The 26,753-nt window shown below is 45.6% G+C and overlaps 1 protein-coding gene across 2 annotated transcripts in view; it reads left to right on the top strand.

Annotated features, from left to right (window-relative positions):
- The window catches only part of LOC138286729 (uncharacterized), a 150,283-nt gene extending 123,856 nt beyond the window's left edge, over positions 1-26,427 (top strand). For both annotated transcript variants that reach the window (XM_069227252.1, XM_069227251.1), the window contains exons 6-7: positions 12,471-12,581; positions 22,792-26,427. In XM_069227252.1, coding sequence (XP_069083353.1) covers positions 12,471-12,581; positions 22,792-23,384 — 704 coding nt within the window. In that variant the 3' untranslated portion in view covers positions 23,385-26,427. The remainder of the gene's footprint in view (positions 1-12,470; positions 12,582-22,791) is intronic.
- Positions 26,428-26,753: the final 326 nt, after the last annotated feature.

Here is a 26,753-nt window from a genome sequence, read left to right as displayed (position 1 = left end):
TGTATCTTCTCCTTGCAGCAACATCTTCAACCCGTGATAGACTACTTTGCTTCTCACCGCGGCTCCTCTCACACAGCCTGTGCCCTGCAGCGCTGTCTTTGCTGGTGTTTCTACTGAGGCACCAGCTCCATCGACTCCTTGTTTACTGGATACAGCCGGGCAGCACCATCCTCAACCCGTGCCTGCTCTCTCTTCCTCATTGGCAACTTTTTCTTGGGGTCTCCTGTCCATCTTCCCCTTGCAGCAACATCTTCAACCCGTGCCTGCTCTCTCTTCTTCATTGCCAGAGTTTTCTTGGGGTCTCCTTTCCATACTCTCCTTGCAGCAGTATCTTCAACCCGTGCCTGCTCTCTCTTCTTCTTTGCCGGAGCTTTCTTGAAGTCTCCTGTCCATACTCTCCTTGCAGAAGTATCTTCAACCCATGCCTGCTCTCTCTTCTTCATTGCCGGAGCTTTCTTGGGTTCTCCTGTCCATACTCTCCCTGCAGCAGTATCTTCAACACGTGTCTGCTCTCTTGTTTACTGCCGGAGCTTTCTTGGGGTCTCCAGCTGTATCTTCTCCTTGCAGCAACATCTCCAACCCGTGTTTGTTTGCTCGTCTTTTTGCTGGAGTTTCTTGGGGGTCACCTGCCCATCTGCTCCTTGTCTGCTTGGCTTGTCGTGGCTTAACTCTTCTGTAGTTCACCTTGGTTGGAGATTTATGGTCTGAGACTGTTGATATTCCGAGGCAGATCTCTGATATCTTCCCTTTCCTGGTCAGAGTTCCCCCAGTCCAACTCAACTCACTGCAGTGATTGACACAGTCCAGCTCTACTTTGCCAGGAACTGCGTCCTCAGGCGAAATGTGGCATGTTATCTTTTGCCCCTTGAGGACAATTACTCAGGGAGTGTACACTTATATTACGCACACTGTTCATGTCATACCGTGTGTGTTGTGGTGACACAACCTTTTTCTGTTTCAAGCAAATGTATACAGGTTATTTTTAATCTGTTTGCAACAGTGATTCTCACGCCTTCGATCAGTCGCTGGGTGTCACTTGACCACCCGTCATATAATGCACTTTTAATCTCCTCTATTTTCCCATTTAATAACTTCATGGGACATTTCAAGATTACCTATTCCCAGAAACTTTGTGTGTAACGGTGATACGCACCCCCACTTTTATACTTAATTCAGTTTGATGCACGTGCGCTCATTCAAGCACTACATCACACAGTGACACACACCTTGGCATTCACCTTGTGTGCCACAGAGTTACATCTGCCTCTCTCTGGACGAAGTGTCTACGTGTTGTGTGCAGTGCTGGCACACACTACACACTCTACTGACATTGTACTTTGTTATAAATCTTCTTTTGATATTGTGGTATACACTTTTGCTTCTGATATTTTGAGTGCATATGGTTGCAACAGTCACAGGTCTTATGAGCCTTGGCTTATTCCAGCAGTATCTTCTGTAGTATTGACTATTTTCATTTCTTACATTGCTGTATTTGCTCATGCCATCACTGCATTTTGTGGCCTCAACTGTATCATTTCCCTAATTTGCCTTAACATTTATTATGGCAGCTGCAAGCATGACACAGTCTCCACTTTTTTACACGAGGTGGATGAACCAAATGTACCTTGGGCAGAATGGGTCAGGTTTTCAAATTATATTAAATATCAATTGGAGGTGAACAATCAGCCCAGTTACAAGACATTTTATTACACAACCTAAGAGTTTATGGAAGGGAAATCTATGAAACACATCCTGGGCATGTGGAGGAAGGCCATCTCAATACGTATATAAGAAAAGCTACATAAAACTCAAAATCCATTTTGGTGACAAATTGAATATTGAGTTATTGAATTAGAAAATCACAAATTCTTTAGCAGAGTTCAAGATGAACTTGGAAGTGTAAGTAACTACGTTGCTGTTCTTAGAGGCCTTTCAAAGTTGTGTGGCTTTGGGACGCCTACAGAATCTCTAATTAGAGATCAATTCGTCAGGCAAACAAGTAACTGCCAGGTCCAAGAAAAGGTATTATCCAAGAATCCTAGTGTACAGGAAGAAGTTGTAATCACCACATTGACTGAATGTGCTGCTGAATGCATGAAAGAAATGAAGACTCCACCTGAGTCAGCTGCTGACATCAAAGTAGATAAGTAATACCAGGGCACAGGATAAAAAAATCACCACCTATTAATTCCAAATAAGATAAGAATGATGGGAGGGCAGTGACAGTGTTTGCAGATTCCGCTCGCCTCATCCTTTGATTAACAGTGAACCATCTGTAGGAAAGTACCATCTTCCCTGGCATGTTACCCACATATTTCACTGTATATATGTTGTTTTAGTTGTATGTGTCACTGGGACCCTGCCAGCCAGGGCCCCAGTGCTCATAAGTGTGCCCTGTATGTGTTCCCTGTGTCATGACTAACTGTCTCACTGAGGCTCTGCTATCCAGAACCTCAGTGGTTATGCTCTCTCTGCTTTCCAAATTGTCACTAACAGGCTAGTGACCAATTTCACCGATTTACATTGGCATACTGGAACACCCTTATAATTCCCTAGTATAGGGTGCCTAGGTACCCAGGGTATTGGGGTTCCAGGAGATCCCTATGGGCTGCAGCATTTCTTGTGCCACCCATAGGGAGCTCTGACAATTCTTACACAGGCCTGCCATTGCAGCCTGAGTGAAATAACGTCCACGTTATTTCACAGCCATTTACCACTGCACTTAAGTAACTTATAAGTCACCTATATGTCTAACCTTTACCTGGTAAAGGTTGGGTGCTAAGTTACTTAGTGTGTGGGCACCCTGGCACTAGCCAAGGTGCCCCCACATTGTTCAGGGCAAATTCCCCGGACTTTGTGAGTGCGGGGACACCATTACACGTGTGCACTATACATAGGTTACGACATATGTATAGCGTCACAATGGTAACTCCGAACATGGCCATGTAACATGTCTAGGATCATGGAATTGCGTCACAATGGTAACTCCGAACATGGCCATGTAACATGTCTAGGATCATGGAATTGTCACCCCAATGCCATTCTGGCATTAGGGAGACAATTCCATGATCCCCCGAGTCTCTAGCACAGACCTGGGTACTGCCAAACTACCTTTCCCAGGGTTTCACTGCAGCTGCTGCTGCTGCCAACCCCTCAGACAGGTTTCTGCCCTCCTGGGGTCCAGCCAGGCTTGGCCCAGGAAGGCAGAACAAAGGACTTCCTCAGAGAGAGGGTGTTACACCCTCTCCCTTTGGAAAAAGGTGTCAGGGCTGGGGAGGAGTAGCCTCACCCAGTCTCTGGAAATGCTTTGATGGGCACAGATGGTGCCCGTCTTTGCATAAGCCAGTCTACACTGGTTCAGGGATCCCTCAGCCCTGCTCTGGCGCCAAACTGGACAAAGGAAAGGGGAGTGACCACTCCCCTGACCTGCACCTCCACTGGGAGGTGCCCAGAGCTCCTCTAGTGTGCTCCAGACCTCTGCCATATTGGAAACAGAGGTGCTGCTGGCACACTGGACTGCTCTGAGTGGCCAGTGCCAGCAGGTGACGTCAGAGACTCCTTCTGATAGGCTCCTTCAGGTGTTGCTAGCCTATCCTCTCTCCTAAGTAGCCAAACCTCCTTTTCTGGCTATTTAGGGTCTCTGCTTTGGGGAATTCCTTAGATAACGAATGCAAGAGCTCATCTCTTAACCTTCTGCCAAGGAATCGACTGCTGACCGCACTGGAAGCCTGCAAAACTGCAACAAAGTAGCAACGACGACTACTGCGACCTTGTAACGCTGATCCTGCTGCCTTCTCGACTGTTTTCCTGGTGGTGCCTGCTGTGGGGGTAGTCTGCCTCCTCTCTGCACGAGAAGCTCCGAAGAAATCTCCTGTGGGTCGATGGAATCTTCCCCCTGCAACCGCAGGCACCACAGAACTGCATCACTGGTCCTCTGGGTCTCCTCTCAGCACGACGAGCGAGGTCCCTTGAACTCAGCAACTCTGTCCAAGTGACTCCCACAGTCCAGTGACTCTTCAGTCCAAGTTTGGTGGAGGTAAGTCCTTGCCTCCCCACACTAGACTGCATTGCTAGGAACCGCGTGTTTTGCAGCTACTCCGGCTCCTGTACACTCCCCGAGGATTTCCTTTGTGCACAGCCAAGCCTGGGTCCCCAGCACTCTAACCTGCATTGCACAACCTCCTGAGTTGTCCTCTGGCGTCGTGGGACTCTCTTGTGCAACTTCGGGTGAGTACCGATTCACTCCACTTCGTAGTGCCTGTTCCAGCACTTCTCCGGGTGCTGCTTGCTTCTGAGTGGGCTCCTTGTCTTGCTGGACGCCCCCTCTGTCTCCTCACGCAATTGGCGACATCCTGGTCCCTCCTGGGCCACAGCAGCATCCAAAAACCCTAACTGCGACTCTTGCAATTAGCAAGACTTGTTTGCGGTCTTTCTGCGGGAAAACACTTCTGCACGACTCTTCACGACGTGGGACATCCATCCTCCAAAGGGGAAGTTTCTAGGCCTTGTCGTTCGTGCAGAATCCTTAGCTTCTACCATCCGGTGGCAGCTTCTTTGCACCCACAGCTGGCATTTCCTGGGCATCTGCCCACTCCTGACTTGATCATGACTTTTGGACTTGGTCCCCTTGTTCCACAAGTACTCTCGTCTGGAAATCCATCGTTGTTGCATTGCTGGTGTTGGTCTTGCCTGCAGAATTCCCCTATCACGACTTCTGTGCTCTCTGGGGAACTTAGGTGCACTTTGCACCCACTTTTCAGGGTCTTGGGGTGGGCTATTTTTCTAACCTTCACTGTTTCTTTACAGTCCCAGCGACCCTCTACGAGGTCACATAGGTTTGGGGTCCATTCGTGGTTCGCATTCCACTTCTAGAGTATATGGTTTTTGTTGCCCCTATCCCTATGTACCCCCATTGCATTCTATTGTGACTATACATTGTTTGCACTGTTTTCTATTGCTATTACTGCATATTTTGGTATTGTGTACATATATCTTGTGTATATTTGCTATCCTCATACTGAGGGTACTCACTGAGATACTTTTGGCATATTGTCATAAAAATAAAGTACCTTTATGTTCGATGGCATCTGTCGCTGTAGATACGCATGTTTTGCATAGCTCGCCATCTGGTGTTGGGCCGGAGTGTTACAAGTTGTTTTTCTTCGAAGAAGTCTTTCGAGTCACGGGACCGAGTGACTCCTCCTTTTGTCTCCATTGCGCATGGGCGTCGACTCCATCTTCGATTGTTTTTTTTCCGCCATCGGGTTCGGACGTGTTCCTGTCGCTCCGAGTTTCGGAACGGAAAGATAGCTAATTTCGGAAGATTTCCGTCGGTATTGTTGCGTTCAGGATCGGCGTAGTTAGATTCAACACCGCATCGAAGATCGAAGAGCTCCGGTGCCCTTCGGGGTAGTTTTTCGATCCCCCGTCGGGGCCTGGTCGGCCCGACCGCGTGCAGAAGAACGCCGATGGAACGGACCCCGTTCCGTTTCTGTCCCAAATGCCACAATAAATACCCCTATACAGACCAACACTTGGTCTGTAACCTGTGCCTGTCACCTGAGCACAGTGAAGACACTTGCGAGGCCTGTCGTGCATTCCGGTCCCGAAAAACACTCCGAGACCGTCGAGCCAGAAGACTTCAGATGGCGTCCGCGCCGACAGCCCACCGGGAGTTCGAGGAACAAGAAGAGGAGGGAACCTTTTCGATCCAAGAATCGGACTCCGAAGGATTCGACGATACACAAACCGTGAGTAAGACGTCGAAAGCCACTCAGAAGAAGATTTACAAGGCCCAGGGGACGCCACTGCCACCAGGCCATGGCTCGACCCATAAATTCGGTGACCGACCGTCGGCACCGAAAAAGGCCCAAACAGTGGCGAGATCGTCCGACTCCGGTCGAGTCACCGGCACGCAGCCTTCTCGGGACCGAGAAAGTGCTGGAGACAAGCATCGACACCGAGATACCGGTGTAGACACGGCTCGACGCCGAGACAGCGGCACCGAAGAAGATCGACGCCAAAAGGTTTCGGCCCCGAAAAAGAAAAAAGTCACCTCGGAGCCGAAAAAAGATGCAGACAGGGTTTCGGTGCCAAAACAAACTGCAACCGACCCAGTTTCAGGCTCTTATACAGAAGAGCACTTGCTAACCTCCCAAATGCAAAAGCATAGGTTTGAGGAAGAGCTACACTCAACTGATGTAGACCATACGCAAAAGCGTATTTTCATACAGCAGGGGACAGGAAAAATAAGCACCCTTCCCCCTATTAGAAGAAAGAGAAGATTGGAGTTCCAAACTGAACAGACACCACAAACAAAAGTGGTGAAAAAAGTTACCCCACCACCCTCTCCTCCACCTGTGATTAACGTCTCACCAGCACAAACTCCATCACATTCCCCAGCTCACACCACCATGAGCCAGGGTGACCAAGATCAAGACGCATGGAACTTATACGACGCCCCAGTGTCAGATAACAGTCCGGAGGCATACCCTACGAAGCCATCTCCACCAGAGGACAGCACTGCGTATTCTCAAGTGGTGGCTAGAGCAGCACAATTTCACAATGTAAGCCTCCACTCAGAACAGGTCGAGGATGACTTTTTATTCAACACACTCTCCTCCACCCACAGCTCCTACCAAAGCCTGCCTATGCTCCCTGGTATGCTCCGGCACGCAAAAGAAATCTTTAAGGAGCCGGTCAAAAGCAGGGCAATCACACCAAGAGTGGAAGAGAAGTATAAGGCGCCTCCTACAGACCCGGCTTTCATCACTACACAGCTGCCACCAGACTCTGTCGTTGTAGGAGCAGCTAGGAAAAGGGCCAACTCCCACACATCTGGAGATGCACCAGATAAAGAAAGCCGCAAGTTCGATGCAGCTGGTAAGAGAGTCGCAGCACAAGCTGCAAACCAGTGGCGCATCGCTAACTCCCAGGCACTACTTGCGCGCTATGACAGAGCCCATTGGGATGAGATGCAACATCTCATTGACCATCTGCCCAAGGACCTACAAAATAGGGCAAAACAAGTGGTTGAGGAGGGACAGACCATTTCCAACAACCAAATCCGCTCCTCCATGGACGCTGCAGATACAGCTGCACGGACAATTAATACATCTGTAACTATCAGAAGGCATGCATGGCTCCGAACGTCTGGATTTAAACCAGAGATTCAGCAAGCAGTTCTCAATATACCTTTTAACGAAAAAGAACTGTTCGGTCCAGAAGTGGACACAGCGATTGAGAAGCTCAAAAAAGACACGGACACTGCTAAAGCCATGGGCGCACTCTACTCCCCGCAGAGCAGAGGGAATTACAGCACATTCCGTAAAACACCCTTTAGAGGGGGGGTTTCGGGGTCAGAGCACACAAGCCAGCACCTCACAGGCAACACCGTCCAGTTACCAGGGACAGTACAGAGGAGGTTTTCGGGGACAATATAGAGGAGGGCAATTCCCTAGGAATAGAGGAAAATTTCAAAGCCCCAAAACCCCTACTACTAAGCAGTGACTCACATGTCACTCATCCCCTCCACACAACACCAGTGGGGGGAAGAATAAGTCATTATTACAAAGCATGGGAGGAAATCACTACAGACACTTGGGTTCTAGCAATTATCCAACATGGTTATTGCATAGAATTTCTACAATTCCCTCCAAACATACCACCAAAAGCACAAAATTTGACAAAACATCATTCCAATCTCCTGGAGATAGAAGTGCAGGCACTATTGCAAAAGAATGCAATCGAATTAGTGCCAAACACACAAATAAACACAGGGGTTTACTCACTGTACTTTCTGATACCAAAGAAGGACAAAACGCTGAGACCAATCCTAGACCTCAGAATAGTGAACACATTCATCAAATCAGACCATTTTCACATGGTCACACTACAAGTATTACCATTGCTAAAACTACACGACTACATGTCAACTTTAGACCTCAAGGACGCGTATTTCCATATACCAATACACCCGTCGCACAGGAAATACCTAAGGTTTGTATTCAAAGGAATACATTACCAATTCAAGGTACTGCCTTTCGGATTAACAACCGCACCAAGAGTCTTTACCAAATGTCTAGCGGTAGTCGCTGCACACATCAGAAGGCAGCAAATACATGTGTTCCCATATCTAGACGACTGGCTAATCAAGGCCCATTCGTTAATAGAGTGCTCAAATCACACAAATCAGATCATACAAACCCTTTTCAAACTAGGGTTCACCGTCAACTTCACAAAATCCAACATTCTGCCGTGCAAGGTACAACAATACCTAGGAGCCATAATAGACACAACAAAAGGAGTAGCCACTCCAAGTCCCCAAAGAATTCAAAATTTCAACACCATCATACAACGCATGTATCCAACACAAAAGATACAAGCAAAGATGGTATTACAACTCCTAGGCATGATGTCTTCATGCATAGCCATTGTCCCAAACGCAAGACTGCACATGAGGCCCTTACAACAATGCCTAGCATCACAGTGGTCTCAAGCACAGGGTCATCTTCTAGATCTGGTGTTAATAGACCGCCAAACTTACCTCTCGCTTCTGTGGTGGAACAACATAAATTTAAACAAAGGGCGGCCTTTCCAAGACCCAGTGCCACAATACGTAATAACAACAGATGCTTCCATGACAGGGTGGGGAGCACACCTCGATCACCACAGCATACAAGGACAATGGAACGTACATCAAACAAGACTGCATATAAATCACCTAGAACTTCTAGCAGTTTTTCAAGCACTAAAAGCTTTCCAACCAATAATAGTTCACAAATACATTCTCGTCAAGACAGACAACATGACAACAATGTATTATCTAAACAAGCAAGGGGGGACGCACTCCACGCAGTTAAGCCTGCTAGCACAAAAAATTTGGCGTTGGGCAATTCACAACCAAATTCGCCTAATAGCACAATTTATACCAGGGATCCAAAATCAACTCGCAGACAATCTCTCTCGAGATCACCAACAGGTCCACGAATGGGAAATTCACCCCCAAATTCTGAACACCTATTTCAAACTCTGGGGAACACCTCAAATAGACTTGTTTGCGACGAAGGAGAACGCAAAATGCCAAAACTTCGCATCCAGATACCCACACAAACAGTCCCAAGGCAATGCCCTATGGATGAACTGGTCAGGGATATTTGCTTACGCTTTTCCTCCTCTCCCTCTCCTTCCTTACCTAGTAAACAAACTCAGTCAAAACAAACTCAAACTCATATTAATAGCACCAACTTGGGCAAGGCAACCCTGGTACACAACGCTGCTAGACCTATCAGTAGTACCCCACATCAAATTGCCCAACAGGCCAGATCTGTTGACACAACACCACCAAAAGATCAGACACCCAGATCCAGCATCGCTGAATCTAGCAATCTGGCTCCTGAAATCCTAGAATTCGGGCACTTACAACTTACCCAAGAATGTATGGAAGTCATAAAGCAAGCCAAAAGGCCATCCACCAGGCACTGCTATGCAAGTAAATGGAAGAGGTTTGTTTGCTACTGCCATATTAATCAAATACAACCATTACACACAACTCCAGAACATGTAGTGGGTTACTTGCTTCACTTACAAAAATCTAACCTGGCTTTCTCTTCCATTAAAATACACCTTGCAGCAATATCTGCATACCTGCAGACTACCTATTCAACTTCCCTATATAAGATACCAGTCATTAAAGCATTCATGGAGGGCCTTAGGAGAATTATACCACCAAGAACACCACCTGTTCCTTCATGGAACCTAAATGTTGTCCTAACTAGACTTATGGGTCCACCTTTTGAACCCATGCACTCCTGCGAAATACAGTTCCTAACCTGGAAGGTTGCATTTCTCATCGCCATTACTTCCCTAAGAAGAGTAAGCGAGATTCAGGCGTTTACAATACAAGAACCTTTTATACAACTACACAAGAATAAGGTCGTCCTAAGGACTAATCCTAAATTTTTGCCAAAGGTTATTTCACCGTTCCATCTAAATCAAACAGTGGAACTTCCAGTGTTCTTTCCACAGCCAGATACCGTAGCTGAAAGGGCACTACATACATTAGATGTCAAAAGAGCATTGATGTATTACATTGACAGAACAAAGAACATCAGAAAGACTAAACAACTATTTATTGCATTTCAAAAACCTCATGCAGGAAACCCAATATCAAAACAAGGTATAGCCAGATGGATAGTTAAATGCATCCAAATCTGCTACCTTAAAGCTAAACGACAGCTGCCCATTACACCAAGGGCACACTCAACCAGAAAGAAAGGTGCTACCATGGCCTTTCTAGGAAACATCCCAATGCAAGAAATATGTAAGGCAGCCACATGGTCTACGCCTCACACATTCACCAAGCACTACTGTGTAGACGTGTTATCCGCACAACAAGCCACAGTAGGTCAAGCCGTATTAAGAACATTATTTCAAACTACTTCCACTCCTACAGGCTGATCCACCGCTTTTGGGGAGATAACTGCTTACTAGTCTATGCAAAACATGCGTATCTACAGCGACAGATGCCATCGAACTGAAAATGTCACTTACCCAGTGTACATCTGTTCGTGGCATCAGTCGCTGTAGATTCGCATGTGCCCACCCGCCTCCCCGGGAGCCTGTAGCAGTTCGGAAGTTACCTTCAACTATTTGTATATATATCATCTCAACCTTAAATAGGTACATACTTAGTCAATCCATTGCATGGGCACTATTACTACAATTCAACTCCTACCTCACCCTCTGCGGGGAAAAACAATCGAAGATGGAGTCGACGCCCATGCGCAATGGAGACAAAAGGAGGAGTCACTCGGTCCCGTGACTCGAAAGACTTCTTCGAAGAAAAACAACTTGTAACACTCCGGCCCAACACCAGATGGCGAGCTATGCAAAACATGCAAATCTACAGCGACTGATGCCACGAACAGATGTACACTGGGTAAGTGACATTTTTCATTTTAGTATATCTGTGTATTGTGTTTTCTTATGATATTGTGCATATGACACTAGTGGTACTGTAGGATCTTCACTCGTCTCCTAGTTCAGCATAAGCTGCTCTGCTAAGCTACCTTTTCTATCAGCCCAAGCTGCTAGACACCCCTCTACACTAATAGGGGATACCTGGGCCTGGTGCAAGGTGTAAGTACCCCTTGGTACTCACTACAAGCCAGTCCAGCCTCCTACACCATCCAAACAGTTTCTGATACCTAAGGACCTAATCTTAGAAACCCTGACACGTCCCCCGGGGGACATCCCAAGTAGCCCGTCCCGCTTGAAGAGATGAATGAATGACTGTTCCACATGTCGAGAGTAGATGTGGTAAAAGAAAGCTCCATTTGTTAGGATGGCAACTTCAAAAAGAGTTAGAAATCACATTTGACCATAGTAATATTGAACAGGTTCTACTATTTGACTGATCCTTGTGTGATAACACAGTTTATAACGATTTTCCATAATTCTTTTCTTAAAAACCAGCTCTGTTACACAGTTTTAGATTAAAATCTGGTGTGAAACCCGCTGTACACAAACCTCGTCCTGCTCCCTACGTGATGATAGAATTGTTCGAACAAGAGTTTAAAAACTTTCTGATCTTTGTATTGTTTAACCCACGGGCTGTTCCAAGTGGTCAGCCGCCATTGTGTCGATTTATATCATCTCAACAACAAAATGTTGCTTGAAAGACGCCCGTTACCCTGATTCAAATAAATGTTGAGTACCATGGGAGACATGTTGTTTCAACATCATCAATCTTTCCACAGCATAACATGAGGTTGAGCTCTACCTTGACGTTGTGACGTTGGTAGCATTTGTACAACAGTATTCAGTTTTTCGGTTCCACATAAGCTGTGGGAGACATTGCTTTAGACCTCATCGGTCCCATAAAGCAGCCAATGCCCCTGTTGGCTTTCTGGAGGAGATCTGGCATCAATAGAGAGGGAGATGTTGAAAGAGAAAGCAGAAACCCCTAAAGTGATTACACAAAGTGGTGTGAGTCTAGACATAGAAGTAAAACACAGTGATAAGAAGTAGTTGATTGGGGTCGCATAAAGATGGACGGTGGGTCATTCTGTGGAAGGGACAGGCTTGCCAAGTTTACACAAGTCTTCTGACAGTCGTGATAAACAATTGCGCTGTGTCTTTCAACAGAAAGAAGGGAAAGAACAATATCTTCCCGAGGAGGTGCAGACTTACACCCAGATGGCAGAATGATTGCACCTTTTCGTCCTTTCCTTAACCGTGACTTTTATTTTTTTATATTGGAAGGAGATGTGTTATATTCTATATTCTTCATTATTGGTTTTATGTTGTCATTAGTTGTATCGCCCACATTGCTTCTTAGGCCTGTGGGTGTATATCCACTCCCTCTTCCTTACACTTTGGTTCACCCTGATGTCAGTTTATAACATCGGTACCTGTAAGGTTGTGTGATTCACAAACACATTCTCACTTGTATTTTGTTTTTACTTCAGATCAACCTGTCATTCCATCCGTGTTTTCACTGAAGATTAAACAAGAAGATAAGAAACAAAAGGAAGAGATGCATCTTCAGGAGATGGTGGAACATGTGAGGAGAAGCTCAGGTGGGCAGCTGTCGGAGTCTGGCTTTGGCTACAAGAGGGCGGATGATGGGGCAAGTTCTCCATGACAGTCGGCAGCTTACTCTTGCCGGGTTCTTTGGTCAGCTCTGCGCCTCGCTGCGTCTTTGTGGTCTCCTTAGTGTGCCTACCGTCAGTGCAGCTGCATGGTTGGTAGCCTCTGCTAGGGCTCTTCGGTGAGTGCCTTCCTACTGGGGGTGCCATTATCCTGTATCCTGAGGTACGAGGCGCATAGTATTTATGTGGTATCCGCAGACCTTGTGCTGTGGAAGATGTGCAGGAAAAGAAGTGCATACCTGGCGGAGGCCCTTCTTTGTCTACATTCAGTCCAAGTGCCTGCTCTCCCTATACGTCTTTCCAGGTTCCTCCTATGCCTGCAGATCTCTTCAGGTTTCTGCTATTTCTGCGGATCTGCTCAGGTTGCTGCTATTCCTGAGGTTCTGCTCAGTTTGCTGCTACGTCTGCAGATCTGCTCAGGTTGCTGCGAACATGAAGCTCTGCTCCGGTTGCTGTAATGCCTGCAGTTCTGCTCAGGTTGCTGCTGTGCCTGCAGATCTGCTCAGGAAGCTGCTATGCCTGCAGATCTGCTCAGGTTGCTGTAATGCCTGCAATTCTGCTCAGGTCGCTGCTGTGCCTGCAGATCTGCTCAGGAAGCTGCTATGCCTGCAGATCTGCTCAGGTTGCTGTAATGCCTGCAGTTCTGCTCAGGTTGCTGCTGTGCCTGCAGATCTGCTTAGGAAGCTGCTATGCCTGCAGATCTGCTCAGGTTGCTGTTATGCCTGCAGTTCTGCTCAGGCTCCTACTATGCCTACAGATCTGCCTCAGGTTGCTGCTATGCCTGTAGATTTGCTCAGGTTGCTGCTATCCCTGCAGATCTGCTCAGGTTGCTGCTATGCCTGCAGTTCTGCTCAGGTTGCTGCTATGCCTGCACATCTGCTCCGGAAGCTGCTATGCCTGCAGATCTGCTCAGGTTGCTGTAATGCCTGCAGTTCTGCTCAGGTTGCTGCTGTGCCTGCAGATCTGCCAGGAAGCTGCTATGCCTGCAGATCTGCTCTGTTATGCCTGCAGTTCTGCTCAGGCTCCTGCTATGCCTACAGATCTGCCTCAGGTTGCTGCTATGCCTGTAGATTTGCTCAGGTTGCTGCTATCCCTGCAGATCTGCTCAGGTTGCTGCTATGCCTGCAGTTCTGCTCAGGTTGCTGCTGTGCCTGCAGTTCTGCTCAGGTTGCTGCTATGCCTGCAGATCTGCTCAGGTTGCTGTAATGCCTGCAGTTCTGCTCAGGTTGCTGCTGTGCCTGCAGATCTGCTCAGGAAGCTGCTATGCCTGCAGATCTGCTCAGGTTGCTGTAATACCTGCAGTTCTGCTCAGGCTTCTGCTATGCCTACAGATCTGCCTCAGTTTGCTGCTGTGCCTGCAGATCTGCTCAGGAAGCAGCTATGCCTGCAGATCTGCTCAGGTTGCTGTTATGCCCGCAGTTCTGCTCTGGTTGCTGCTGTGCCTGCAGATCTGCTCAGGTTGCTGATGTGCCTGCAGATCTGCTCAGGAAGCTGTTATGCCTGCAGTTCTGCTCAGGTTGCTGTTATGCCTGCAGATCTGCTCAGGTTGCTGTTATGCCCGCAGTTCTGCTCAGGCTCCTGTTATGCCTACAGATCTGCCTCAGTTTGCTGCTATACCTGCAGATCTGCTCAGGTAGGTGCTATGCCTGCGGATCTACCCAAGGAGCTGCTGTGCCTGATTCTGGTTCCTCCAGATCTGCCCAGGATGCCACCTCTGCAGCTCCTTCCTCTCTTTGTGACGTCTGCTCCGTCCAGCAGCCCATGCAAAGAATCATATCACTGTCCTTCATTCACGGCATATACCAGTAGAGAAGGAGGGATCAGAGAAAGGTTATGAAAGGTTCTAGTATTCAGACAACCTGATTTCAACATGGGCGGAAACAATCATGAGCGATACGTAGGGAATTGAATAGGCATGGTATAATGTTTTTTATGTCGACGTAATCTTTCATAATTTTGTGTTATGCTTGTTAATCATAATTCTCAAAATATCTGCTGTTACCACTCGTCGCATTACTGCACATTGTTAATTCAAAGATTTAGCACACAGGTATTGACCAGAATTCAGGTGGCTGCTGCTTGCAGCACTTGTGCTTTTTGCACCTCATTTTTTTGCACTACATGCATCACAACAGGAAACATTTTATGGTAACATAAGCTCTAAATGCCAGTTTTCAATGTTTGCATAATAACCCACAATGTAGTGTAATTTTCCAGAAATTTCACATAATTATGCGAATGCAAATGACACTGGTTTTGCAGATAGCTAGGGCCTAATTCACAAAAGGCCTTTGCAGCCGCAGCGGAGGCCCCGCACTAGGAAACTGCTATACGGAGTCCAACCACCAGTGCGGGACCCCGCCGCGACTACAGAGGCCCTTTCTGAAGTAGGCCAACAGAATTCAGTGTAGTTTGGGGAAAGGTAGTGTTCTTGAGGACTGAGTGACTCAGGTGGCTCATGGCCAACAACTTAATGTAAAAGAGAAAAGAGACAAGAACAGTCTCAGCCACAGAGGGCAGGTTATGAGGTTCTGGGGCATGGCACTGAGAGGTTTCATAAGATACATAGTGCACTCAAAGAGCTTATGAAGTTCTTCAAACCTTTACTCAGATTAAATGATGGAAACTGGTGTAACATGCTGCACTGCATTGCGCTCCGCCTGAGACATTTCATGCCAGATTGCATCCTTTGTCGTCTTCTGGACGCTGTTGCAGCACAAAGGGGCTTCCTACATCAGGATCCGTATTCTCACAAAGAACAATCATGCAGTGGGAATGCTAAATACTTGGGGGCCTTACGTAGGGTTTGGCAGGCAGATACTCTGTCAAGCATGGAGAATATCCCATCCGCTGTTCTGCAAGCACCATAGGCTAGAATGCTCTTATAATACGGCAAAGGGGACTTCCACAATCTTTGTGACAGCGTATTCTATCTGCCAAACTCTAAATAAGGCACCTAGGACCTATTTCACAAAGGTAATCTTACACTTTTGTGTAAGTTTACGATTGCCTGCTATTCACAAAGGGATTCACGAGTAGTATCTTTACAAGTAAGGAGTCTCCGCACATAAACAGATAGGTCTTTTTATGTGCATAGACTCCGCATTCATAAAGGTACTACACGTAAATCCCTTTGTGAATAGAAAACAATCGGAAACTTACACAAAAGTGTAAGTTTTTCTTTGTAAATCAGGCCCTTGGTTTTTATTTTGAGAAGGGCGGGGCATCTGGCAAAACGGGCAGCTACCCCAACCACCCTTCAGTCAGTTTCTTTAAATGTTGCAAACACCTTTGTTGCTGAACTTAGGTGGCATAATAAATAGGGTGGAGCCTCAAAACAAATTCTGTCAGACATCTGTCCTGTTTGGGGCCGCCATTTCAATCAATCGGACAAAAAAACCTCCAGAAATATCCCCACATGCCGGCAGGATACTCCCAGCATGTCGGCGACCTTAGTTCTTATATTTCTATAGAAAAGCCCCTGCTTTAAGGATCTGTCTTTAGAATAAATATAATTAACTGCAGGAATTTAAATCAGCCTTCCCATTGCAGACAAGGAGTTAAGTGTTTTTTCAGAAGTGACTCCTGTTGTGAAGAAAGAAGGTGCTTGGGGGAGAAACAAAACCTTCTGCGAACCGTACCTTTAGAGGGTAGTGAAGGCCTTTCATTTATTGTTTCTTGGGTTCTTTTGGTTTCACTGGTCCACTTGCAGCATGAAGCCTTCAGCTCGGCCAAGTTGCAGGAATAGCTGGATCTGAGTGTTTTGGACTGTCTTCCAGGGCACTTGAACTCTCGCTCAATTACCCGACATGTGGTCTTCAAGTGATGCTTTCACAAGCCCCGCCAGTCACTGCACTCTTACTTGGGGCTGTGCGACTCCAAGGCTGAAATCATGCCTTTGGCTTTTACCTCCCAATCATTTAAGTTGCTTCAACTGTTTCTACAATGTGACACAATCATAATCCTCAAAATAGTGAGCATCAGAGCATTTCGAAGATTCTCTGCAAGTGGTTGGTTGATGGACTCATTGATGACTACTAATAACTGGCAAATTCAGTTCGGCTGCAGTGTTTCTTGATCTAAACCTTGTCATGTGTTAAGTAGCACATTCCAGCCATATCCTGCAGTTGGGTCCATTACAAATACCAGGGTGTGGAATTTAATAAAATATCTACTTGTCCATGGGACAGGTTGCTTCTTAAATCTACTTGTCCTGTAAAAAAATCTACTTGTCCCTTTAGTGCCATGTAGTGTGGAGATAAATTATGGTAGCGATCTCATTATGTGAGAGCGCTGATAAAAGCCTCTCTGATTATGCCAGGGCTACTACTATAGTAGGGCTTGAATGCTTGCAATTTCAATCCCTACTATAGCAATTTCCTTATTTTGTCACCTTTCTGCAGATCTACATACTGGGGCTGGCAGAAGCAGTAAGCAATAGTTCCAGTGCTGGAATGCCTTTGAATCTGCAAACCTACTAACTTGCATGTTTTAAGGATTTTCACCTGCTCTTCCCTAATCTTTTCCCATAATGAGAAAGGTTGGAAATTTGCTACTGACAATGGCAGAAGTAGAAGCTCTTTTAGGGTTGGGAAAAAAGTGGTTGGAGGGAAAGTGAACTTTAAACGCTCAGTGGATTTTCACATGAGTCAATCTGCACACACATATTTGCTCATGCTAAAATACAGTTCACAAATATTTTCTAGAAGTATGGTTTCATGGTCTTTTTCTGTAAGTTCTTCTGAATTCATGAAAGCCACAAATTCAAAGACATTTATCAAATTAGTTCTGGCATTAATAAAGACATTTTGTTTCTATTAAACCTCTGTTTCTCTCTCTATGTATCGGCCAGCTTTACTGTGAGTGATCACATTCTGCTCTTCCACAAGGAGCATTTTGGCACACAAAGTAGTTTTGTTCAGTGCCAGGAACCACTGTCACAATCCGTGGCGTAACGAAACTGGAGGGGGTCCCCCTGCAGAGAATGTGGAGGGCACCCCCTCCGGACTCAGGGCAAGTGCTGTGCCGAGGGGGCCCCCTGGAGGGGAGCTGCGGGTCTTTGTTGCGCCAATAGTGGCAATTTGTGCATTTTAAGACCAAAAACATTTTTTTTTCTTTTTGCCAGTGTTTGTTACAATGGTGAGGGTCTGGCAGCTCCCACAACAATAAAGTTGTACAAAAGCCTTGTCAAAACAAGACAGGCATTGACAAAACCAAAAACCCACAAAAAATGTTGTATCGATTGGCTTTGCAGGGCTTGTTTATTTTCATGCTTCCCATAATCTTGTGGAAAATGGTAACAGGGATTTTCCATTAGGATTATTTTTTGGAAATACTAGCATGCATCAAAACATTTTGCTAAATGACGCTTCGAAGAAATAGCACCTACATTTTCATAGTAGAGAAAATGTTTTTTTAACCTACTTGCATTTTTTTCTGAAATTTGATTTTGAAAGCAAAGAATCATCACTCTTGCTTACAACAAGCTTCTGCAAATATTTGCATCTAATCCGAGAGCATTCTGGGAGCCTTATACATAGCCTCATATTGTTAAACTTTTCAAACGTGTTGTAGGAGGCTGGCCTGGTTTGTAGTGGGTACCTTGGGTACTTACACCTTACACCAGGTCCAGTTATCCCTTGTTAGTGAATGTAGTAGTGTTCTAGCAGCTTAGGCTGATAGAGAAAGCTATAGCAGAGCAGCTTAGGCTGAACTAGGAGACATGCAGAGCTCATGCAACACCATTTATAGTTACACAGTATTTATACACAAGTAAAGACAATACTCAATGTTACCAAAAATAAAGGTATTTATTTGGGTGACACAGTATCAAAAATATCTTAGAGACAATACTCCTTTTGAAGGTAAGCATTATACACAATATATACACTAGACACCAAAATTAGACAAGTAAATAGTCGTAGAACAATACAAACAGTAGGAAGTCCTATAGAATGCAATGGGATAAAATAGGCCTAGGGGCAACACAAACTATATACTAAAAGTGGAATGTGAGTCACAAATGCCCCCTAGACAAGTGTAGTGTGTGCAGAATCGCTGGGAGGGTTAGAATACAGTAAAGGTAAGTATATTACCCGACCCCAGAGCCCAGAAAAGCAGGAGTAACGTACTACAAGTTTCCTTAGGACACACTACACCTTGTTTTGGGGATTTTGCAGCAGCCAACCAAGTCTGCAAAGGACAACTGCTGGATTATTGGACGTGAAGACTTGCAAAGGAAGGTGACCAAGTCCAGAAGTCGAAAGAAGTTCCAGGAAGGACAGGAGCCCCTGCCAACACAGAAGAGGGTACAAAAGAAGAGTCCCTGGTTAGTAGAAGACTGCAGAAATGCACAATATGAAGATGCCAGTGGGGTCCTGTGTGATGTAAAAGATGTCCCACGTCTTTAAGATGATTGCAGGCGAGATTTCGTCTTGGAAGGCGCCAACAAGCTTTGGCTACGACAAAAGTGCGTTTTTCATCAAAATGGCACTGTATGGACCCAGGAGGGACCTGGGGGCCTCAACTCTATGTAAGGAGGAAGAGGGGGCACTCAGCACTTTAGAGAGCCCTCAGGATGCCAGCCAGCACCCCCAGAAGCCGCAGGATCCGGATTCAAAGGGGGTGCAAAACGCGATTGATGCAGCACAACAAAAGAAGGTCCCACTCCGCCAGAGAACAACGCAGTGAGTTGAGCGTCGCAGGGTGGAGTGCTGGGGACCTGGGCCAGGCTGTGCACAAAGGAATTTTGCAAAGAGTGCACAGAGACCTCAGGAGGCGAAGAAGACACAATGCACAGGGGTACCATTGTTCTCATGGAAGGCAAGGTCTTACCTCCTCCAAATTGCGTCAGCAGGACCTCAGAACAGTCCATGTCGATGATATCCACCCTCTGTGTCCTTAGGAGCACGCTCATTGCCGCAAGAGGAGTCCCAGGGTACAGATCGTCACCTTGGAAGGTGCCTGCTTGGAACAGGGGAGTGACTGTCACTCCACAGGAGATTTCTTCATCCTTCTGATGCAGGATGAAGACAGGGAGTCCCCAAAGCATGCACACCGTGGAAACTGTTGCAGTTGCTGACTTGGAGCTGAAGTTGCTGAAGAAAAGTGTCTCTTGTAGACACTTTGTTGCAGTTTCAGCGTATCTTGTAGCAGGCTGCGGTTGATCCAAGAGTCTGAAGTTGTTGCAGAGGATTCCAGAAGGAAACATGCAGGCAGAATCTGAAGAGAACCCACAGGAGAGTCCTTAAATAGCCCTGAGAAGGGGATTGGCTAGCTTATCAGGTATGGACCTATCAGGAGGGGTCTCTGACGTCACCTGCTGGCACTGGCCAATCAGAGCACACTGGAGGAGCTCCGGGCACCACCTATGGGGTGGTCACTCACCTTTCCTTTGTCCAGTTTTGCGCCAGAGCAGAGACTATTGGTTCCTTAAACTGGTGTAGACTGGCTTATGCAAGGAGGGCACCATCTGTGCCCTTCAAAGCATTTCCAGAGGCTGGGAGAGGCTACCCATCCCCATCCTTTAACACATATTTCCAAAGAGAGAGGGTGTAACACCCTGCTCTCAGAGGAAATGCTTTGTTCTGCCTTCCTGGGCTGCCTGGACCCCTGGAGGGCAGAACCCTGTCTGTGGGGTGGCCGCAGCTTTAGCTGCAAAGAAAACCCCAGAGAGCTGGTCTGGCAGTACTAGGGGTCCATAGTAAAGCCCCCAGGGTGCATGGAATTGGCTCCCTAATACCAGATGTGGAATGGGGGGACAATTCTATGATCTTAGACATGTTACATGGCCATATTCGAACCTACAATTGTGCAGCCACATATAGGTATTGACCTATATGTAGTGCACACGTGTAATGGTGTCCTCGCACTCACAAAACCCGGGGAAATGGCCCTGAACTATGCAGGGGAACCTTTGCTAGTTCAAGGGTGCCCTCACACTTAGTAACTTTGCACCTAACCTTCAGCAAGTGAAGGTTAAACATATAGGTGACTTATAAGTTATTTAAGTGTAGTGAAAATGGCTGTGAAATAACGTGTGCGTTATTTCACGCTGGCTGCAATGGCAGTCCTGTGTAAAGGTTTGTCTGAGCTCCCTATAGGTGGGAAAAGAAATGCTGCAGCCCATAACTATGAACTGCATATGCCTATGTGGATAAATATTTTTTCCGATTATATGTATATTTCTATTTATTTATAGTTTCTTTGGAAAATATGTATTGCTACTGTCATAACAATAAAATACACACACACTCTTTTAAACCTGTCTGACTAAGTATTTTTTACCTGTGATTCTAATTATGTATTGTATGTGCATATGTGTGTGTATTCATGTGTGTGTGTATAAATATATAGATATATATATATGTGTATGTATGTGTATATGTTGTTTCTGTGCCTGGCATGTTTGTGGATCATTGCATGGCTCCTGGTTTTTTTCTGGGTTGTTATACTAGATATCTATGAATTTCTGCTCTCTTTTTATCACACTTATCTACTCATCACTCTTATGTCATGTCTCTATCAAACTATCCTCCATTCTCACTCTGACTCATCCCAAATGCCTTCGACCACTTTCATCTCCTAAATATCTCTGCCTAAGCTCTTCCCTCCACCTCCACATCTAACTCACCAAACCTCACTCTACCTCTGTGACCTCCCACACAACCCTACTAAATTCTCCTGCATTCATCTCACCCTGCTACTATGCTCTCCCTAACCCTTCCACATACTCTTCCCCCTCCACCCCCCTTTATTCATCCCAAGCCTTTGGATTGAGTAAATGAAGGATATACTCCCAATTAACACTTCTGGATTTCTTTCCTCCTCCACCCTTCCATTACTCCAGTCAATCTAACTAACAAACTCTCATATCCTCGCTCAAATTAACTCATAATAATACTAAAACTGTACTCATTATTAAATGATACTAATCCATCACTAATTCTTGTTGGGTTCCGGAGTAGCGTGCTACTCATCGAAAATCGCTTCGACGCCTCGTCAGGGGTAGTAAGCGCTATATAAATACGATTACAATACAATACAATACAATATGGATCTCCTGGAACCCCAACGCCCTGGGTACCTAGGTACCATATACTAGGGACGTTTAAGGGGGGTCCAGTATGCCAATTGAAATTGGTAAGTGTAGTCACTGGCCTACAGTGACAAATTTAAAAGCAGAGAGAGCATAAGCACTGAGGTTCTGATTAGCAAAGCCTTAATGACACAGTTAGGCACTACACAGGGGACACAGGCACTACATTAGGCCACAAACTATGAGCACTGGGGTCCTGGCTAGCAGGATCCCAGTGACACAGTAAAAACACCCTGACATATACTCACAAATAGGTCAAAAGTGGGGGTAACCATGCTAGAAAGACGCTACTTGCCTACACATGTATACACTTTTTTTCCCTTTTTTTTACTAGAACCACTGGCAGTAAACGTTTATTTACGGAGCTCACCCCAATAATGAAGGCTTTTCATTACTGAACTATAAATACGAGTTCAAACAGCATTAACATTTGGAGACACATATTACCTCATCTGGCCAGCTCCCTTCTCTGTAAACAGGCAGCCAAAGGGATTGTGCTGTAGGGGGTTGGGCCTGCTTCTCCCAAGGACAAAATAAACATGAAAACTTGTTGCCCTTGATCCCAAACAATATGTCCCGGGCTTTGGGTGATAGGAATTCCACATCCATGGAATACCAAAGCAGTGTGTCATGAAATTAATTTCCCCTAATATTAACAATTTCCTACATCGGCAATAGTACTTAAGCAACAGGAGGCAAGGGGTGTTCGCAGTAGCATCAAGCCAAGGAGATCTGTATTTTATAATCTTAATCTTTATTTGTTTTCAGTTTTCTTGTTCTTTTCTACTGTCTGCTTTTTCTTTGTGTTTTATTTCTTCAACTATACCCACTACTCCCATTTCTTCCCTGTTATTTTTTTCTGGGAATTCCACCAGCCTAACAACATTTTAAATTCTATTTATTCTCCATTTATCTGCATGTTTCTTCAATTTATTTTTATTTTAACTCTATGCAATTCTTGTAAAGTTTAGGCATTCCTTGTTTCCATTCTGGTATTTGTAAATATTTAATCTATTTGTATTCACTGTCCTTTTCCATTAGACGATGGATTCAGCAGCCGTTGCTACCAGAAACAGCAGCCACATCAGAAGCACTCCGACCACTGTCAGCTCCAGCGATCTCACCCTCCGGCGCATGAGTCTGGAACCTCTAGCATGGTCATGCCCAAGGAGGAGGAACAGGAGAGCACCATCGCCGTGGATGAGGATCCAGCTGGCACTGAGGAGGAATACAGGCCTCCAAAGAAAAAAATCAGCAGGCCTGGCCCTGCACCAGGTGGCAGCTTCCGCTCGTGGACCTGGAGGTATTTTGTAATGCCAGAGGGACAAGCGTTGAGGAATGCCCACATAGTCAACTGCAGGCTGTGCTGCAAGCCAGTAAAGAGGGGGATACCCAAACAAAAATCCTCTCTTGGGACATCATGCCTCGCAATGCACTTGCGGAGAAATCACAACATTACCGAAGACTCCCAGCTCAGTGACCTGCTCCTGCTTCCACCCATGTCTGCTGGAGGAGAGACAGTCCCACAGGCAGGGGAAGGCACGTCAGCCGCCCCCTATGATTTCAGCTACTGGCCCACAGCTTTTGCAGACCGCTACACGTCAACTATGAACTCTTTTGCCCATTTGAGCTGAGACTGAGAGCACCTTGGGCCAAAAACTGTTTTCTTTACGGTGACCAAAACATGCAGGTTTGGGACAGTGCTTAATTTGCCAAAACTTTCAGCATCCCCAATATCTCCCACCAGGAAGGCGGTGCTGGATGTCTCATTGGATGGGTTGCGGTGCGTTTGGGATTGCGGGCGTGAAGCATACATATAGCTTCAGCTTGGAAATTTATGCTGGCTTACCAATATGTTAAACCTATGGATATTATATGAAAAAGTACCAAAAGGAACACAGTGTTTCATTTAGCACCTTCTGAAATAATAAGCTGAGAAAACAGTTATATTTAAGAGGAGCAGTTTTCAAGGGTTGCATAGTGGGGGGACAGGTCCCCAAAAATAATTCTCTAGCAGTGGGAGCCATAGGGCATAATTTAGTCCCATTCTGGCCTGCTCGAGCCCTAACAGATGGGGTTTGCAGTGAGACTACGAGGCGCACGGTATCTTTATATAAGCAATATCTGGTATGCTAACCTCAATACAAAAGAAAGCAGAAGGCAGTGTGAATATTCAGAAAGAAACATTGCATGGTAAAGGTAATTAAACAAGTTTTACAAAAAACAAAAAGTGCACTAGAACACATGTATGAATATCTTTTTAAATTCCAAGAAGACTATGGGCGGTCATTACGACTTCGGTGGACGGAAAAGCCCATCCGCCGATGTCCCGATGGGTAGGTTGCCGCCATTGTGGTCGCCTCCCTGCTGGCCCCATTATGAGTTATCACTGGCCTAGGTTGAAACGGCCCACAGCATTGTCTCCGGCTCGTAATACAGCTGATGTCAATGCGGAAGTGCATAGTGTGCACCAGCACCCGTCGCAAAAGTTCACTGTCTGCACTGCAGACAGTGAACTTTGTGGCGGGGCTGGCCAGGGGGGCCCTACACTGCCAATGCAAGTGCATGGGCAGTGCAGGGCCCCCCTGGGGGACTCTGCACCCCGTCTCTGCCAGCCGTTTCATGGTGGTGCTACCGCAATGAAACCGCTGGCAGAGAAGGAAGTGTTAATCCCCAGGGTACCACTGCCCTGGCAGATTAGGACCGCCAGCACCGCCACACCGTTGTGTCCATGAAAAGTTGCAGTGCTGGCGGTCTGACCCCGGCGCTACCGCTGCAGTCGTAATGTGGTAGTCAGACCAGTGCCTTAGAGGCGTTCCGCCTGCAACCGCGACCTGGCAGTCATTGGGCCGCCAGGGTCGTAATAAGGCCCTCTGCATCTTTAGCCCGCTAAGTCACAAAAAGGCAAACTGTTTCTTGAAAAGGATAAACCTAAAGAATAGGAAAATATTTCAAAAGAAATATGTTATGTAGTCAGTGCACAATTATAATTATGAATAGCAAAGCAACATTTCCGAACATATGATCTTCCAGAAAACACCACAGAAATAAAATAAAGAATAAAAAAAAGAAGTGGCTAGTGTATCAAAAGACGCAGGGTCACAGCACCGAGAGGCGGTGCTCCTAGACGTTGCTTCTCATCTATAATGCATAATCTAGGCAGCTTTGGAGAGGCTAAAAGTGAGTGTGCAGTCGCACCAAGCTTCCGAGGCAGCTCCACCACAGTCCACTTGGAGAACATCTTTAGTCCTCACACGCTGCTCCCAGGTTCTTCCAAAGAGAACACTCCATCTACGGAGAGTTCCAGCCACATAAACAGGTTCAAGCTTCAGATCACTCCAGGAAACAACAACAGTGCCAGGAGCCACACCAGGGCATTTGTGCGCCAGATGTAACAACATAAAACTTCAGGAAAACTACCTAAGATTGAATATATGAAACTGAGCATTTATGAATAGATAGGTAACAATTTACCCCAAACATTGAACAATTGTGGTGAAACTTAATTGCCAAAAGAAGCAATATAATCCTAAAAGGCGAACATAATATGTCAGTGATACTGAGATAATGCACATGGCAGTATTTGCATCCCAAACACATAGTAACTTTTTCAAAGACTCCAGTATTACGACTCTTTGCAGGTCCTAACAGTCAAGCGCCTCTCTGCCAACAACAATTATTGAAAGTCTTGGAACTTATCTGTTCTAGTTTCATTGCACCATAGCTTGCGAAGAAGACATTTCTGCAAGTTATGATGTATTCAAACTAGAATCCAAGCTGCGTTGTCTCTCTGCCCAACCAGTTGTTCAAGTAATTAGTGCTAGATCTCTTTTTGATTCCTCATGGTGCTACAGTACAGACTGAAAACTTTTCTTGACCTCTTAACCACAGATTAGCTGGATTGTGACTATTAGAAATAGCACATTCAGTTGACTATTAGCTTAATGTATGGATTTAAGATACACCATATAGAATCAAAACTGTTGGGCTCCTTGATTGAGACAGAAGTATCCACATCCCCAATGATTGGAGATCCTCTCTAGATGATTGTTTCAAGGAGCTAGAACTATCGGAACTTGGGTTCACCCGGACACGACTTGTACAGAAAACTGACTGAAATGAAAGCTCTGTTGTTGGAGACTGTATTGCGTTAGAACCATAAAGCACAGCACTTCTTATGATTTACTCCAACCTCAACCCCAGGACTCAAAGCTGAGCTCCCCACTGATTCATAAAGTAAGATTTATTTTTATAAGATTTACATTACTTAAAATTCCTATTGCTAGATTTTGATGTTCTTGGAAATTCCTGGACTCAGAGTGTGCATGTGGTAGGCTACGTGGGTCAGCATCTGAAGATCGTTGCCATCGTTTTATCTTTGTCCTTTACTTGCCCAACAAAATAAGAAATGATTGTTATCTGTTTTATAGAGTAACTACAGGAACATGTTAATGGCAGTTTTAATGCATCTAGAAGCACCAAGGAATCAACTCTGTTCAGAAACTGTTACATTTTTAGAAACTTTTTTAAGTGATAACACATTTTTCACGAGGGTTTTAAAGCTGTGATGATATAACCTTTATAGCTTCTGTATTTTTAGGTCAGTACAATCCATGGGAACAACTTGTATAGTAAAGTTTTAAGACCCTTCTCAATAAAGCATTACTTTCTATCTTTCTTTTTTCATCGCCTTCCACTCAATCAATCAATAAATCAATAAATAACTTTATTTCGGCTGAAAGCCATAAAAGTATCCAATAAAGCAGCATACCATATTCGTTTAAAAAATCACACAAATATAAGAACAGTATAGGACAGGCATTAAAAAAAAAAATTCTAACTTAATTCCACTTAATAATCTGCTTCTGTCTAAAGTGTGTTTGGTTTTGCCAATCAGTCAGCAAGATTTTCTCTGGATCTTATACTCCATGCACTTTGGAGATATCTTGCGACTGCAAAAACTACCTTATCACTTGTATCACTTGCCAAAATTCGTAAAGATG

The sequence above is a fragment of the Pleurodeles waltl genome, chromosome 3_2 (assembly GCF_031143425.1).
Source record: "Pleurodeles waltl isolate 20211129_DDA chromosome 3_2, aPleWal1.hap1.20221129, whole genome shotgun sequence".
Classification (NCBI taxonomy): Eukaryota; Metazoa; Chordata; class Amphibia; order Caudata; family Salamandridae; genus Pleurodeles; species Pleurodeles waltl.
This window is presented reverse-complemented; position numbering and strand designations above follow the sequence as displayed.